Below are 19,002 nucleotides of genomic sequence, written 5' to 3' on the forward strand. Positions count from 1 at the left end.
TACCGCTTCTGCAAAATCTTCGTGCCATCACCCAAACAACAGACTTCACAGACTCACAGAAATCAGAAGCTACATATTTCTCAATATTCACAAATAATTATCTCTCAACAGCCGAGCACTAGTAATTGAATTATGACCATTTAGTTGGTCGATAAAGTCCTTACGGCTTGTCGGGTCACTAATAGACAGTGGCAATCTAGAGACAACAATAGTAGAGTGGCTATCGGCTGGTTTCGAGGGACTTGCTCCAGACTGTGGTAGTGGCGGAAAATGGTTGGAATATGCCTCGAACTGGTTGGAAATTCTCTTTAATTGGACATGCAGCTCATTCCCTCTCGAAAAAAGAGCAGAATAAGCTGTGGCTGGTATCGATGGCACTTCATTGGGGCTTAGAATAATAAATACTGGGATTTCGAAATCGTTTGTATTACCATTTTTTATAAAGTCCAGAATGTCACCGAGATGGTTCAGTGACGCTTTCGATCCAGTTCGCTTTTGAAATAAAGCTTCTGGATATAGCTTGGTCCCAAGCCATTTCTTCGCCTTCACAATATCATCAACGTCAAAAAAACTCCGAACCAAACTTCTTAATCATTTCATCATCAATTCCTTTCTCAACGTTTTGCTGAACAAAATTGAGCACCGGACAGTAATGCAAAATTTCTTCATCCCTTCCGGACATGATAAACAGGTATAGCGCGCTCACAATAGGTCTTGCTCGTTCAAATGGTAGATGAATATTGAACTAATTAGGGGGAAATCATAGGTGAAAAAATAATTGATGTAATCGGAGTACGGCTGTTAGAATAGGGCCTTCCCAATCCAAAAGAATGGTAAACGCTTGGGAAATTAAGCAAAAGCGCCAGGAACCACTTTAATTAATTGAATATTTTGCAGGTGTTTTCCTTGAGAGAGAAGTAAGGGAAGCGTTGAAGGATGTCTACCTTGTTCCCGCAATTTAAGGGGCAAGCCCAGCGGGTACCACGGCTCTTGTTAACAACTCTCCATCCCTATTCTGCTTATTTTTCTTTCCCCACCTCAATCGTAGCGTAATTGCCTCTAAATATGGGATGTCCTATTTATTTATATTATATTCACACTGATTGATGGCTATTCTCCAATATTATCAATGAAATAATTCGAGTTCAAACCACTTTTACAAAATATAAATAAATGTCCAGGAACTAGGTAAGTAGATTATAACATTTTTAATCCGTATAAAAATGTTTTGAAAAAATGGTCACGCAATTAACACCGGTCACTGAATTAATTTAAGGTTCTACCGAGTTTCAAGTTCATAAAATCCAGAAAAATGTGTTATCACTTTCAAGACTAAATCAAGACAGGCCACAAAGATAAACTTTTAATGAAGAGACTAGAAGACTCATATCCACTATACACAGCAATCTTGTAGCAAAAAGATTTTAATCAGATAAACATAATAACAATTAAACAAGACAATGCTATAAATAACAATACTCAATGGCCTGTAACTTAATTGAACAAAAAAGGAAATAGGTAAAATACAAAATCCTAGATGTATTTTAAGGCATAATCTTGCAATGAATAATTAAAACAAAGGCTCCCTAGCAAGCACACAAAACAATCTCTTACACCTCAAATTATGACTAAAAATCCGGTAACACAATCAGATGAAGGGTACAATTAAGACAGAGCAGAAGAATTAATTGCTTGGAGGGGGGGGGGATGAGAAAGCTTCAAAACCACTGAAATATCCAGAGGGGTTTTACTATTTGTGTGCCTTTGAGTGTAAATTTTCAAGACCAGGCGCATTATTCACAATAATAAAAACATGGTTGCCGTTTCTCCGGATTTTCAGTCTCTGGCATATTTTTTTGTAATAACTTTAACGCCTGATAATCCTTAACTGCGGTGCGCTTAAACGCCCGTTTTATTATGCGCATAATTAGGTCATTTGCTTTAATCTATAAGGTTTTTAGAGCAGATTCATCACCAATTCCTCAGGAGGGTGGAGGTGTATCAGTTATAAGCTTTAAAAACACATACTCGTGTATAATACAGAAGTCCAATTTTGCTCAATTTTTCTCTAGCAACAACCTTCCATGTTCTTTAGTAATACAAAACAGTAAGGATTTGAATACTTTCATTTATTTACGCAATTTAGTGCATTTCAAATGTTTTTAAAGAGGCACATTCTTGAATTCATTAGCTGCTGCATCAACTAAGAGTACTAAGGTGTCGTTTTATATTATTTATTCTAATATATTCTTAATATTTGATAAAGCGGGTGATATTAATATTATGAGCTTGAGAATTGTCTCATTTTTGGTGCTTTTTGTAACTACATTTCTACAATTTACTTCATCTTGCAGTTTTAATTCATCACCGTCAAAACATTCTCACACGGACTGTGATTTACTGTAAAATAAAACACACCTTTCTGTGCTTATTTGATAAGAATGTTGCTATTAAGAAAAAAAAATAATCAAGCTTTACTTAATATTTACCAATTGTAAGTTGGCATTGCTACTTTTGAATGATGATACCGAAATCGTTAAGGAAACTAAACAGAAGATCCATTGCAAAGTGCTCTAGTTTTTGAAGTTTCAAGACAGATCTCTTTTCTTTTTTGTTGTTCACTATTCTTGTTATAGCATTTTTATTCTTTCCACCCCTTTTCTTTAGCATTTTATTCTCTTCGTGTCTTTCTTTTTTTCATCTTTTTCTTGTGATATTATAGGTGTGGACACCTATCCAAGCGTTGCCTTGATTTCCTGGGTAAATTTTTGGATGCTTCGAAATACTGATAATAATTCTTACGACACTGCAGTCTTTAGTTCCTGTTCAAATTGCCTATACAAGAAAATATTTTACTGCAAGATAAACCTTTGGATATTTCATAATCATACAATATTTCTTGTTCTAACTGAGAAGTTTTCATGCAGAAGAATTGCTACGGAGAGCAGTTCAAGTTTACCTCTATGCATCTGATCCTCCATAGCCAGCAGTTCCTCGTAGTGGCCTTCAGTCACATAATATGCCACCTGCTCATGATTTTTATTCAATAGGGCGTCCAAAGGTCTTTTTATACCTCTATTTGGCAGTGACCCTAGATTAGTTATGTTAGTACAAATAACTAGAAAGCCTTTCCAAAACAGCCAATAAAAGGAAATAATTAGAAAAATTAGGAGAAGAGTATAGAGAGAGATAGTGAGAGAACGACAGAGAAAAAGAGAATAAGACAGAAAGAGACATATTTGGAAAAAAATTATCTCTTTCTTGACATTTTTTTTTAGTATAAAATTTTTTTATGTATCTCTTTTTTGTCATTCTTTTAAAATAAAAAATACATTTTTTTTAATCTTTCATACCTCTCCTTGGTATGAACAGCGTTTATAAAACTGTTTATAAACTAGCATGCTTTTTCCTATAATGGGATATTATATGACAATTCAGACTCGATTTATATGAAAATTCTCTTTCGCATAGATCACATTTATATGGTTTCTCACCTGTATGCAGTCTTTGGTGAAGATTCAAAGTGCCTGATTGAGTAAAACACTTTTTGCACAAATGACATTTAAACGGTTTCTCACCTGTGTGCAGTCTTTGATGTGTATTCAAATGAATTAGCTGAGAAAAGCTCTTCTTACATACATCACATTTAAACGGCTTTTCTCCTGTATGAATTCTTTGATGTCTTTCCAATTCTGAATGGAAAGCAAATCTTTTATCACATATTTTGCACTCATTGTCTTTTCTGAACTTTTTCCTAGGCAAGCTAATATTAGAAATTGAAGCTTCCATAAGTGCATTGGTATTACTTGGTGAAGTATCTGTCAAAAGATTCTCACAATTACTTGATGATGTATCTGCAACTCCTACAACAAAATAAATAAAGGGGATGGAAAAAACTAAAACTCTATAATAAGAAATTCTCAATCATATTCCATAGAGTAGGCCTACTGATGCTCAGTAAAAAAAAACGACCAAAACAATAGCAAAAAATCAGATAAATTAAGAAAAAAATATAAAGCAAAACCAGACGCTTGAATAGATTCAAATCTATTACAATAAGCATAAAAAATAACCCTCCCCAATTTTTTATTTACATATTTTACCATTCAAATATTCAAAATATCATTGCAATCTAGTATTAGAATTTGGAGCTTCCGTAAGAGCATTGGTATTACTTGATGATGTATCTGCAACTCCTAAAACAAAATAAATTAAAGGGATGGAAAAATCCTAAAACGCAATAATAAGACATTCCCAATCACATACCATAGAGTAATGATCATAAACGGTTTCAGATATCAACGGAAAAACAATTTCAGATGTCAAGACTGTAGAAAGCAGTGGGAACTTGATTATATTATATACATAAGAATAACTGATCAGCCGATAAGAAATGGGAACAAAGAAAAGGTGATCAGCAGTCAAAATATATGATTTTTAAAGCCTGTAACTTATTGGAAGCAGTTGGAACTTAATTATATATTATATATATATATATATATATATATATATATATATATATATATATATATATATAATGATCAGCAGCCGAAAACGCTTGTAAGCCGTTAGAACTTGATTATATTATGATATTATGTGTAGAAATAAAAACCGACCACTCGACCAGCAGTCGGAATACGTGATTTTTAAAGCTCATAAACCGTTAGAAACAATCGGAACTTGATTCAATTAATGCATATAATAACATCGCTCCTAGGTAGAGAGGGTGTCTTAGCGAGATTAGGCTGTAAATCTGTTTCTGAAAGTTTTATTCACCTACCGAAACAAATTTTCATGAATTAATTACATTTTATTTGCATGTTACGTTCATTGTTTTTTTTTACGTTTTATAGCTTTTATTAAGACTTGACTTGACTTGACTTTTATTTTCAACTAATAATACATCATACTTAACTGGCACTTACAACACATTTTTTGAATAACATTATCAACAAACGTAGAGATGGTAAGAACGTAAAAGATTAAGTATTCTTCTGTCTGCGAAAATCACCATTCTAGAGCAAGTTTTTATTGTAAACTATAAACTAGCAGGCTTTTTCCTGGAATGGATTGTAGGGAGGTGCTTCCTGAGGGGGGGGGGCGCCGCCCCTCCAATGGTTTTGGCATTCGGTAAAATTTTCGTCAAGGCGAAAATTTCAACAGAAATTTAGCAAAATTGCCCGAAATTTAGCAAAATTCTTGATTTCTGCAGAAAATTCTGCATAAATCAGGTAGCGATTCGGTAAAATTTACGAAGATCCCCCCCCCCCAATGAAATGAGTCTCGGGACGTTCCTGATTATAGGATGATATTCAGGTTCGACTGAAAAGAAAATGCTCTTTCGCATAAATCACATTTACGTGGTTTCGCATCAGTGTGAACCCTTCATATATATATATATATATATATATATATATATATATATATATATATATATATATATATATATATATATATATATATATATATATATATATATATATATATATATATATATATATATATATATATATATATATATATATATATATATATATATATATATATATATATATATATATATATATATATATATATATATATATATATATATGATACGATATTTGCACATTAGGGGGGGGGGGTAAAGTATCTGGACAGTGTGAATTTAGAAAAAAATTCTTAGTACATAATATGCATATTGATTGTACCAAACACATTAGGCATGCAGACCCGCTGTACTTTACCCCCACCCCCCCCCCCCCCCCCTAACGTGCAAATATATAGCCCAAATTTGTTTCTAAAGTATTATATTTTTATTGTATTTTGATATATTTCATTAAGATTAAGCGTCAGAGAAACATAATAGAAGAACATTAGGCAGGGCTTTTATCATACAAGTACCTAAAAGTTTACTATACAAGCAGATTTGGCTCCCAATTTTATTTAATTGATGTAATTTTCATATTTGGCTCTTTGGCTGATAAGCTTGCCAACAACTAGCTAAACAGAAAGCAGGTCTTCCGCGGTTAAGATGGGAGGATGTCTTAAAGACAGATTTAAGGGAAATGGGAACTTCATGGGAAGGTGTTAAGAGGAAAACTTTGAATAGATTGGAATGAAGGAGGAGCGTGCGCAGCTGTGTTGGCCCCGGGCGGCTTGGTGCTGAAGTGACTTGCTAGTAGTAGTAGTAGTAGCAGTAGTAGCAGTGTATTGATACAGCTGGTTCGATCCCTGGGCCCCGTATTACCAAGCTGAGGATTGTTACCCTGGCATTTTATGGCCTGAAAAAAAAAAACAAATCTAGATGGGTGAATGAAACAAGAATCAGAAACAAAACAAATTTAATAGCAAATGAAAATGTGACTTAGAAAATAAAAAATAACACAGTAATTATGCTTTTGTAGAGTTTCGATGTTTCAGAAAAATTACGATTGAATAAGGAACGTGTTAAGCAGGATTTACGAAGGAGTTTCTTAATCCAACCGAAATTACTGATTTGCTACCCTATTACTTGAAACTAAAGAACAAAATAATGATTATACCAGTTTAGATATTTCAGAGGGCATAGTCGTTAGATCACCTGATTTTGGATGAATCCGAACAGCTAAAGTAAAGGGAATGAAAATGAAGCGCAAGCGAGATCTGGGGCTAGAAGACAATTGACAACCAATATCACAACGAATATACTCAATCGTAAGTGAAATCTGAAGTTAGAAGAAAAACAACAGTGAGTATCACAAAGATTTCCAGAAGAAAACAAAATCCGAAAAATAGATGATTCTTTGATGCATTAAGAGGAAGGAGGGATTGAATTCACGCCAGACTTTCTTAAATCAATTGTTATTGCTTATTTGATATCTCGTAACTTTAAACAAAAGAATAACAAATCTATATACTCACTTCAAGCAAGCAACGGTGTTTTTTTTAAACATCTTTTTGTTAAAATTAAATGTCTTTTTGGTATTTTTCCAAGGGTGGTTGCATCGAACCTAACCTGAATCCATGACGTCAACAAGGAGACAAGCGACAATCAGAATCAATATATACAAGCCTGCTTCGTGCAAAAGGGCCGTTTTTTAGCACTAAGATCTTACATCTAAGATCTTTCATCTTTCTGCAAAAATTGTAGTTTTTTCAACTCATCTTGTTCTAAGATCTTACAGCTGATGTTAGCAAAAAGCATGAAAGACGCCATCTTTCTGCCATATAGAACAATGATGAGAGAACTTTAATGATATACTCATCATTGTTCTCAGACCGCTGATAAAAGCAGAATGATGAAACAAGTTTGCATAAAAACGACAAAAGATGTAAGATCTTAATTGAAAGATTTCACTTTTAAGCGTTTTCTGACAAAAGATGTAAGATCTTAGCACATTGATGAGTGAAAAACGGCCATAAAGTAGAAGACAAGCGACAATCAAAATCATTCTATGCTAAACATGTATAATAAATATGAGACTCAGTTCTACTGGCTGTGTTAAGAGCACTTATATCAGCAAAAGCGACAAGTCCATCTGCAGAAGACGAGATCTTGTTGAAGGTAGATGCTGGTTGACATAGATGAGAACAAACCGAAAGAGTTGAATTTTCAATTGCATAAATAAGGTAATTAACATAAATTAAAATTAGCATCAAATCAATGACAGATCATTTCTGGTAATTAACTCTATTTCAAAAGATTAACAAAAAAAAGATCAGCCGAAATGACTTTACCAGACAAATAAAAAATAAACTACCTCTTATACAAATTTGTAAATGTTTCAGAAGACAAATCTAGTGCGCTAATGAGTCGAATGCTTTCCGTACATTATGAAAAAGAGCAGCAGGTATCAGACCAGAGTCGAGAGCCGAAAGAAAAAATTCAAAAAAGCTATTCCAAGAAAAGAAAATAAAGAAAAAAAATATTTGAGATGTACCTTGACTGTTAAAAGATGTGGCACCTAATTCTTGGGTGTCAGGTTGAAGTTTACAAGGTCTTGAAAAGCCAGGGAAATTACCCAAAGGAACATCTTCACGTTTAGGAAACAAAAGAAGGTCTGAAACACCAAAGACCTCCTCATTGTGACTTGGTAAAGCATCTTCAAAATCTAAAACAAAATATGAATAAAATTGACATAAAAAAAATTCAACAGTAAAGCTTACTAAACAAATTGAACAAAATGTCTTTTTATTATACGTTAGTCACAAGAATTGATAATAATAATAATAAGCAGCACAATAACAATGTGAGTTTTCAGGCTCTGTGCATTTTTAGTATTTGCTTTTTTTCCCAGCCCACTTCATATGGGAGAAATTGTGGTTGATACTTCGGAGGTGGCTCATTCAAACAGAGAATAATATTTAGAGTGTCCTTTTTAAGAAAAAAAAGCGACAGGTCAACCAGCCGCCCCCTTTAGCTGCTTTTCCTGAAAAGACATCCAAGCAAAACTTTGGATGCAACCATTTTGCTCAAAATGGTAGAACGTTCCTATCACTATGCCTCTACGTGTGAGATATCCCCACCGAAACTTCCGGGCCAAGGCCTAAGAGTTGTACAAGTTGCCCAATGCTTACATATTGGTTTTGTTAATTCGAAAGGAAGGCGGGTGTTATCCTGCTTTCAAAAAGCCAGAATATAATGCGTGCTTTACTAAAAAAAAATTCGAATGAATTTACTGGAAAAAATGTACATTGTCAGTTTAATAAACATATGCTGATATTTATTCCTTAAAATCTTAATTAATCTTTGATTTCTTAAAGTTATAATAAAAATGAAATCATTTAAAAGAATTTTCCTAGTAAAGTACAAATGATATTCTGACTTTAAGAAAGAATAGGGGTTTAGAACCCTACTCATATTAATTTCTGCTCGTTTTGAGTTTGACTCTTATTTGTTTTAATTTTCGTTTGTTTTGGGTTTCATTTATTTATTGATACTGATTTGTGGTAGTTGTATGCTTCGTAGATTATTTGATTCTATTTTTGTTCATTTTTTGTTTAGTGGAGTTCTTTACTTTTTTTTGAAAAATTTATTTTGTGAAAAAAGCTTTTTAATTAATTTCAGTTCGTTTTAAATTGACATAGAAAAAAGACTGAGCTTCTTCTAAAGTTAAACAACCATCCCTTCCATAAAAAACTTAAATACCCCTTGGGCATAACTTACAACCCTTGCCCAATATATCTGGGGTTTGTTTCAACCCTAAAAGCCTTGTTATCTGATATTTAGACTATTTTGAATAGAATAGCTATCTCGAAGTTTCTATTAGATGCATTTTAGGATAATACGACGTGTGTGTGTGAGTGGAGGAGGGGGGGGGGGTAGCTACCTTCCGATTACTTTGACTCCTAAAAAGAGAACTAGAGCGTCTGATTACCAATCCAATGAGCCCCCTCCGATGTTTATATGACCCTACTTTATATGAGGGCTATGGTTGTCATCCTCAAAGACATAATTTCCAGACCTTTCAACTACACTCAAGAAAATGGTCATATCAAAATATTGATTGGAAATGTCTGGGGAAATGATGACGTAGGGGGGGGGGGAGGGCGATTCTCCCCCTGATTACTTTCGACTATTAAAAAGGGCAATAGCCCTCTCAATTTCCATTCGAATGAGTTCTTTTTGAAGTTTTTACGACAACACTTTCTATAAGAACCTTATATGCCTGGGCATAACTTACAACCTTGCCTTGAGGGTTGTGGGGGGGCGGGGAGTTGTCATACTCAAAGACATAATTTCCGTACCCTTCGACTACGTTCAATAAAATGGCTATATCAAAATCTTGAACGCAAGTGTTTGGGGAAATTATGATCACAAAGTTTATGTTTAGAGTATAAAATGTTTAGTTATACATATAATACAGTCAATGTACATGTAACGAGGACAGATACAGAATTCGAACTGGTTCAAATAATCTAAATTGGTAACTTATATTCAGAACACAACGCACATAGACATCAGGACATTTGACAGTACTTCCCTTTTAGTCTGTCAACTTCTAGGAATATATAACAAATATTCAGAATTAATAAAGTCATTAAGGAAATGGGCTTTATCTAGGAAATGTACTTTTGACAGATACTTAGAATTTAATTATAGTTTACAACCCGGAAAAACCTACTCCCAACGCTTACAGGCGTGGTAGGGTGGGGGGGGGGGCATTCACCCTTCGATCGCTTTTGACTATTAATAAGGGCACTAGCCATCTCAATCCCCAATTGAATGAGCCCTTTTTGAAGTTTCTACTATACCACTTTGACTTACAACCTTTGCCCTGAGAGCTGTGGGGGGGGGGGGGGGTTTGTCATCCTCAAAGATATAATTTCCGGACCTTTCAACTACGTTGAACAAAATGTCTATCACAAAATTTTGATTGAACGTTTTCGGGGAAATGGTGGGCGTGAGAGGGGGGTTAGTTGCCGTCCAATCATTTTCGACTAACAAAAAGAGCACTAGCCATTTCAATTTCCCATCGAATGAGCCATTTCTGAAGTTTCTACGACAACACTTTCTATAAGAACCTTATATGCCCCCAGGACATAATTTACAACCCTTGCCCTGAGGGGGGAGGGGGTTGTAATCCTCAAAGATCTAATTTCCAGAAATTTAAACTACGTTGAAGAAATGGCTATCTCAAAACTTTGATTGGATGTGTTTGGGGAAAGGGTGGGCGTGAGAGGGGGGTTAGTTGCCCTCCATTCACTTTCAACTTTTAAAAAGGGCACTAGCCCTTTCAATTTCCAACTGAATGAGCTCTTTTTGAAGTTTGTACGACAACGCTATCCATAAAAACCTTATATACCCCAGGGCATAACTCACAACCCTTGCCCTGAGGACTCTGAGGGGGTTATCATCCTCAAAGACCTAATTTCAAGAACTTTCAACTACGTTGAACAAAATGGATTTTTCAAAATTTTGATTGCATGTGTTTGAGGAAATGATGGGCGTGGAAGGGGTGTTAGTTCCCTTCCAATCACTTTCGGCTATTAAAAAGGACACAAGCCCTTCCAATTTCCAATCGATTGAACCCTTTTCGAAGTTTCTACGACCACTGCTTCGATACGAAGTGCCCTGGTCTAAAAAAAAAATATCGTTCTTTACCTAGGCAGCGCTGTCGTGCTGCCTATGATATTGAACTAAATCAAATGATACGATGTCCTTTAAGTTCGTCAAATGTTTGTATGTCACTCAAGTGTAAAGGATAAATCTTTTATTCGGAAATCATTTTTTCCCAAAAATTTTCAAATTCTAAAGGATTTTGGGATTGTTATCCTGGAAACTAGAAGAATTTTGAGATTTTAAGCAATACACGTGATTCACATAATACATCCAGTGACAATTTTTTGAAGCCCACTAGACGTCATCATTAGGTACATACGTATATAAAAGATATTTTTTGTGAGGGGGAGCCAATAAGGGCCTAGAAGTGTTTAGGCTTTGTTGATTTAGTTCCATTACTATAAAAATACTATCAATAACATCAAGCTTAACAAGAATATTTTAGGAGCTTTAATAAACTGACCAAAGAGTAAAAACCAAATAGGCTATCCTATTTTGTTGTATTTACCCATTTCGTTGACTATTGAATTTTTCTCTTTTTTTTCAGAATTGAAAAACATCAATTAAAATTTTTTTTCAGTAAATTCATTTGCATTTTTTCAGTTTTAAATCAAGTTTAAAAAGAATTTATCAAAACTAAGCACACATCGTTATTCTTATTTCTTATAAAAATCAAAATAAATAAACAAAAAAGGGAAGAACCAACAGTACATTTTGCTTCACCTTACTTTTAATTAAACAACGAAAAACTAACCTGAAAAATTTAAGCTTGCGTTTGGCTTTCTCTCTGTCCTTTCCAAAATTTGATTCTCAATGAGCTAAAAAAAAGGAGAAATAATTACACACGGAAATATGGACATATCTTTAGAGTTGGGATAGACTTGAATTTCCAACACGTAACCACACATTGTTTAGCAATGTCCATTCTGTTATTATTAATGTCAATTTAATTATTATTATTAGAAAACAAACAATATAAAAAACCACAACCCCGAAACTGCCAGGTTATAACACAAAGAAGGGAGGGGGAAATCCATCCATAAAAAAGGTCTTTTTAACACAAAGAAGGGAGGGGCAAATCCATCCATAAAAAAGGTATTTTTTTACTACAGTAGCGACTTCATCAAATAAGTTATTAAAATATCATCAGATGCATTGATTCATTCATACACAGAAAGGGAGAGCTTACCGCCTGTGCACAAATGTGCATGCTGTTGAGGCCCTTCATCATTTATAAACGGAAAGAGGAGAGGAGTATCCTCTTGACTGTGCGTAATTGTGCATGCTTTTTATCCCCTTTCCTTCGGTGAAACACGCTCTAAAGCAGCGGACGCGAACCTGTGCTCCATGAAAATGTTTAGGTGGTATGTAGAAAAGGGGTGGACCATGAAGAAAAGGGATGATTATTAAACCATGTACATTTCGTTGTATTTGAACATAAAAAAGAAGCAAATTTAGGGAAACTTATCATAGATTAAAAATTTTAAAGTTACGTTTAATATTCTAAAGTTTTATTGCGACTCGAAAAGGCTAAAAAAATGCTGTTGTACATTCTTAAATCAACATACATCTATGTAAGGGTATATTTAACTATTTCTAATGCTGTACATTCTTGAATCATCATACATCTATGACTGGATGCATTTCCTTTTGCCTTTTTGTTTCTGCGAACAAAATCTGCGAAAAAATTTCATTCTATTTCAATTTTCAATCCAGTCTCCAGTATTAGTTTGGTTCCTATGAGACTTATACGTTCCTGATTTTCTGTGGCCGGCATAAGCTCCTTGAGCCTTTGAAAGTAAACTAACACTTATGTGAGCTATCAATTTGAAAACTATTTATTTAATGGACTTTACTCAAATTATTTAGTAAGAATAGGCAAGGACCCATAATGAGTGAGAAAAAGCAAGTGAATATCTTCCACTTCTTTGGAAAAAGTAAAGAGAAAGTGATAAAAATAGCAATATTAATCAGCTGATCAGTGAACTAAAAGTACTAGAGCATCCAAAGTCCTCGTCAGACAACATTACAAAAAACATTCAAAAAGGAGGCAAAAAGAAAAACACAAAATATAAAGAAAATATTATTCAGACTTTCTGAAATTTAGATCTATTCAAGAACCTGGTAGTGAGCTGAACCCAAAGCTTCTTTGTGTTATTTATCATGAAACCGTAAAATTATGCCATGAAACCGTCAATACTTAAAATTCACTTGCAATCAAAATTTGGTTGACAAACGACTTGAATATTTTCTAAGAGCACATGAAGGTATGAAAAAGCAAATAGGGGTCTTAAAAAATATGGCTGCTGAAGATAAGTTTTTATTAATGGCTTCCTACTTGATAGCACTCCGAACTGCACAGAATAAAAACCCACATACGATAAGAGAAGACTTAATCAAACTTGCATATTACAAGCCCGTGAAGCTGTTTTGGGAACAGGCTATACGAAAACTGAAGCTGATTCCTATGTCTGCTAACACTTTCAGGAGCAAAATTGAATAACTGCTGAAGATGTTGAAAATCAAGTTATAACAATGGAAAAAAATGAACCGTTTTATCCAATTCAACTTGATGAATCTATAGACGTCAGTAACAAAGTACTTGTCCTTTGTGTTGTAAGGATTGAGTTTCAATTAGAATTACAAGAAGAACTTTTTTTTTCACTGAACTTGCAGGGCAGAGTAACTAAGCTTCGAGATTTTTAAAGCCCTTGATAGTTATTTCCTGAAGCATGACGTTGAGTGGAAAAAAGGTATTGGCATTTGTACAGATGGTGCTACAAACATGACTGGACACTGCTGAGAAGTTGTTGCAAGAGCAGAAAATGTTAGTCACCCAGACTTTTTGTATACCCATTGCATTATACATCGTGAGCAGCTTGTGGTAAAAAAAAAAATGTCACCAGAAATAAGTGAAGTATTATCCAGTGCTATAAAAATTTCGAATGGAATGAGATATAAAGCTCTGAATTCTCGGATGTTTGAAATGCTCTGCGAAGAAATGGGTTTCCAGTACACTCACCTTCTTCTTCATGCTGAGGGGCTATCGAGGGGCTATCGAGGGGCAAAGTACTGAGCCGACTGGCCGTCTTGCCTGAAGAAATTAGATTATTTGTTTCAGCGGCAAAAAAATCAGAAATTTCAAGGAAGATTGTCCGATGATGAGTGGGTAGCCAAGCTGGAATAACCGGCAGATATTTTTCTCTGTTAAATGAGCTAAACATATCTATGCAAGGACGACTTAAGGACGTGTTTACATTACGAGGATAGATAGCCGGTCTTCGAAAGAAAATAACCGTGGGAAACGCGGTTGGCAGATGGGCATCTACAGATGTTTATAAATATTGATGAATATATGGAAGGGAAGGACCCAAACCGTCAAGGGGTATCAAGTCTTCCGAGAAAGTGATATCAAATTTGGTGAAAGTGATCAAAGACAAAGTGAGACTAATTAGAGTAGAGCGAAGACAGATAGTCTCACAAGCAAAGCTGATAGAACTTTTTCAGAGTTGCATAATAATGATTATTTTCACTTTTTCATGACAGTCTATCATTCTAGGTTGAAATTGAGGCAGATACAAAATGCAGTAGGGTAACTACGATAGTCTATCAGATCCATGAGCTATTTGAAGGGTATTGGAGACCAAATATGATTCAAAAATTAATTATGCCCACAGGACTTGCAGGCAAGTGGGCAACTAAGATAAATTCATATCATATAGGCTTTGTCTAATGGGAAAATTCACTGGAATTTGCCACTGCAGCAACAATGATTATTTGCAGCTACAACTAAAAACCTTTTCACTAAATAACTACTTTGTAAAAATAAAAATGTATTTTTTCTTTTTTGATAAGTAGAATAGAATTCTTTTTACAAAGAAGAAAATAAATTAAACAGAAGATAAAAAGTTAGTCATCCTTAACTATTCTTATTGCTGATCTAAAGATAGAAAAAGAACTACCGGTTAGCCAAATGGAGAAACACCTGTTTAAAAAAAAAGCTATGATCAATCTGCACTTTGAAAAAGGCTAAAAAGTAATAAAAGAAAATATATGCTTACTTTTTCACTGCCATAATCAAAATGTTCTTCATCATCTTCAAACTGACTAGAACTGTTCTCCCACCCTTTGTCAATACCTACAGCAAATTCATCTTTGACTTGCTAAAATAAATGAATGTTATCAAAGGATGTTATCATGTTTAATTTTGAATTAAAATCAACTTGGTAGACTGTGATGAAAATTTTGAGAGCCATGGCTAATTAGAGTAAAGCCAAGAACGATAGTCTCAGAGAGAGGCACAGCTGACATAAAACTGTCAGATTTTTTTTTACAATTGAATGAAAATGATGTCATTTCACTTGTTGAATGACATTCCATAATCCATCCTAGGCCAAATATAATCTATCCAAAATAGATATTTTATAGACTAATAAATGAATCTATCAAACATTATGACAAAATTTAGTTTACTTTCTATAGACCTTATTTGATCCTGTTCAGAAGAAAACAGACACATTCTGATAACTCAATAGTTTTTATTACAAAATATATAAGATGAATATCTTTTTCAAATTGGTTATTGTGGATGAAGATAGTTATTCCAGGGAAAGGTGACTGTCAATATCAGAGCAAATTTGCCAGGACACATCTCCCACAAAGAAATAAATAAGTAATTTAGTCTAAGCCTTATAAATCCTTTAATCCTTGTTCTATTAACAATTAATCCTTGCTCAAGGGTGCGAAATTAAAAATCTTTTTAAAAATACAAAGAAAGGACAAAAAAACAGTTGCACATGGCCAGGAGCCTTTGTAAACAAGGAGAAACATTGACCTGAAAATATAGTTTCCTTAGAATTTTAACCTATGCAGTAGAGAGGGTTCTTCTGGTAAATAACACCGCACCTGTTTTTCATACAAGAAAAACACCGCACCTGTGAACTATAACATACAATAAGTTCCCAAACTGAAAACAGTCTCTAAAAGTTGCAAACTTACCAATGTTTGCAAAACTGAAAAATCAGGAGCCTACAAAGAAGCTTTTTTTTTCTTAGATAGGTTTTGAACAAGCGTTCTGGATTTGTTTGTTTTCCTCAAAAGGTTTAAACTGATCATGCATAAAGATGTTTGGCAATGCCTATTTCCAACAAACATTAGTTTACCTTGTGATGAAAAAACATTGAAAGAATTTTTTCACTTAAACCTAACCCTAGGCTTACATTTTTATCTCAGATCATTTCTCTATATATAAATGTTCATTTTATTCAAATAAGTGGTCTAAGATCTTTGATTTAAATATCATTTAACTCCTTTATCATTATCTTACAGGAGAGAAAAAAATAAAGCAGTTTTGGCACAGATCACAGAAGCAAAATAATAGCCTTTTGGCACTTTAAAGTAAACAAAACCAGATTGTGAGAAAAAAGAAATGTCAGATCAAAGAAGAAAATCTTAATAGCAATAAAAGACTTTTTATTTTGTATGGTACTTTTTAACTGTTCAGTTAATTAATTTCTAGCCAAATGTATTTTTCAGGTGAGCCGTCCTAGCAGAGTGGTTAGCGCTCCGGACTTGAAATCCTGAGGTCGGGGGTTCAAGCCCTGATGTCACTGGTTATCTGGTTTGGAACGGGGGTCGATGGTGTGACCCTGTAAGCTCAGCCCGAGTCGACACAGCTCTAAATGGGTACCAGGAGAAATCTGGAGGGAAAACAAGGGAAGCATCAGATGATTTGCCCCCAACCAAGCATTGCACTCCTGGCCAAAGACATTGAATCAGGAGATCGGTAACTGTGTAACTCAGACCTTTGGTTAGCATGCAAGAAAGTTTTTTTTAAAGTTAAGTAAATGTATTTTTCAGGTGGGGATGGAGATTCTAGTGTACAAGTATTACACAAGTACCACCAGGGGTGGCTCGAAGGGGAGGGTAGGGGCTGAGGGGTGTGATCCCCCTGGTTTTTGGATGGTTGGCCCCCATCCTCCCTATGCACTTCCTGGCTGAAGGGCCACGAAATGGAGATCAGCACCGACGGTTTCGACCTTAAGGATCTAGTGCTTTCTTACTTACTACTGGTTTTCGCGAAGTCGTATAAGTCATTTATTTTGACCTTACTGAGGTCCCAGGTGCTCAATTTATAGACAGTCTTAGTTGTATTTCCTAATCCTTAAATACTTTTACATTTTCAAACTTATTGGTAAAGAAACGGCTGATTTTGACAAAACTCAGCTTCAATCATAGATACCAAAAACCAAATTCGCATGTAAATAGAATAGAGTCCTTTTGTTTTATTGTTCAATTTAACTTTTTTTCTTTTTTTAATTTCGTTTTTAAATAGAGGCGTTAAAATTAGACCAGATTTAAAGTGACAGGACTGGTAGCAAGTCATTCCTTAAGAACCTGCTTATGCTCACGTATGATTTGTTTTTGTCTGGCCAGTCAGATCTAACCTCAATTTCTTGTGAAGTCATTTAAGCCGTTTAATTTGGCCACATCTAGTTTCCAGTTCCTTCAATCAGAGACAGTCTATGTTGTATTTTCCTTCTCCCAAAAATACTTCGGGACTTTTAGACTTTTCAGTAGAGAAATGAAGTTCCTTATTTCATGTGGTCCTAATCAACCATAGGTGAGTGTTTTCCCAGTTGATTCTTCAAAATAAGAAGTAAAACAGCTGCGTTTTCATCCGGGACGGTATAAGGATTACCAGTTCTTGGAATACAATATCGAGAAAGATGCTACCTTCTGATTCGTGTGTTTCCTTTTCACTAATGGCCCCAGGAGCGACAAATCCGAAAAAAGCTTGGTTGAAAGACGGTCTTCAGCAATGGCACAAAATAAAGAGCAAAGAAATGCGAAGAAAGAAAAACTGGCAGTCATTTCTCTTCCCGAGTCACAAAAAGCAGCTTTGTCCTATTTTTCAACTTTTTTCACTTCGTCAATAACAGCAGTCATGTGGGTTTCCTACTCGATAAAAGCACTCAAAGTAAGGCTTTGCAGCAAACAAAAAGTGAAGAGACAAAAAAAAAAAATGTGGAAATATTTTTGGACATTGCAAGGACCCAAGCAAGACAGGGTATTGGCTTTAGAAGAACTGAAGAATGGAACGTCAACTTGGTTCAGATTGTTCAACTTCTATCAAGATATGTGACAGCTCTTGATACCCGATATAGACCATACAAATTTACCTATTTATGCACAATTCCTCAGAACAAATTAATTGACTTTCTTTCAGCAGAAGTCAGGGAAAAGATCCTCGACGAAGTCTTGGATTCAGGATTGTATTCTGTGATAGCAGATACAATACCAGATGCTTCATATTCTAATAACCTTGCAGTCAAAATCCGCAAAATCAGCTTGGAAGGGACATCTAGAAAGAGACTTTTAGATGTTATTGAAGCTAATAACAAAACCGGACAGGGCACGGCAGAAAGCATAAACTAAGCAAGTGCAATGTCTTGCCAATTTAATGGAGCCCAGCAGAAAATATCTGAACTTTTTGATCGCCGTGTGCCTTATGCTAGACCTACAGAGTAAGCATTGTTATAGAAGAAAGTTATAATTTATCTCTTTGGATAGTCGAGCTTTTCAACATTCTTGACGACATATACGTGTTCTTCTCTTCATCTACAAAGCATTTTACCACCCTTAAACAAAACCTCTTCAATTGAAAACAGCCTTCATCCCCGAAACTTATCACGGACTCGGTGAACTGCAAGGGCTGAAACAATACAAGAAGTAGTTAATTCGTTTGAAGGAATAGTTTTAGCCATTTACGAAACAAAACAGACAAAGAACACCAATGCGAAGACAAAGGCACAAGCTAGCAGCATTCTGGAAAGGATTCTAAACCTCGAATTTATCGCTTTTTCTTGTTTATGAAAAAAAAAAGTCATGTACAAGATCAGGATAACACCAGAAAAACTTGAAGAAGAGGAGATCAGCATCATCAATGCAATCGAGATGCTTGAAGCTAAGAAGAAACT

The 19,002-nt window shown here is 34.7% G+C and overlaps 1 protein-coding gene across 2 annotated transcripts in view; it reads right to left on the reverse strand.

Moving 5' to 3' along the window:
- Positions 1 to 1,414: 1,414 nt before the first annotated feature.
- Positions 1,415 to 19,002, reverse strand: part of LOC148942003 (uncharacterized) — a 39,451-nt gene continuing 21,863 nt past the window's right edge. For both annotated transcript variants that reach the window (XM_089103744.1, XM_089103743.1), the window contains exons 3-6: positions 15,085 to 15,186; positions 11,778 to 11,841; positions 7,902 to 8,072; positions 1,415 to 3,863 (exon numbers count right to left, since the gene is read on the reverse strand). In XM_089103744.1, coding sequence (XP_088959870.1) covers positions 3,388 to 3,863; positions 7,902 to 8,072; positions 11,778 to 11,841; positions 15,085 to 15,186 — 813 coding nt within the window. In that variant the 3' untranslated portion in view covers positions 1,415 to 3,387. The remainder of the gene's footprint in view (positions 3,864 to 7,901; positions 8,073 to 11,777; positions 11,842 to 15,084; positions 15,187 to 19,002) is intronic.

The sequence above is a fragment of the Artemia sp. Qi Xiang Cuo genome, chromosome 17 (genome assembly GCF_049724085.1).
Source record: "Artemia sp. Qi Xiang Cuo chromosome 17, ASM4972408v1, whole genome shotgun sequence".
In the NCBI taxonomy this organism is placed as follows: domain Eukaryota; kingdom Metazoa; phylum Arthropoda; class Branchiopoda; order Anostraca; family Artemiidae; genus Artemia; species Artemia sp. Qi Xiang Cuo.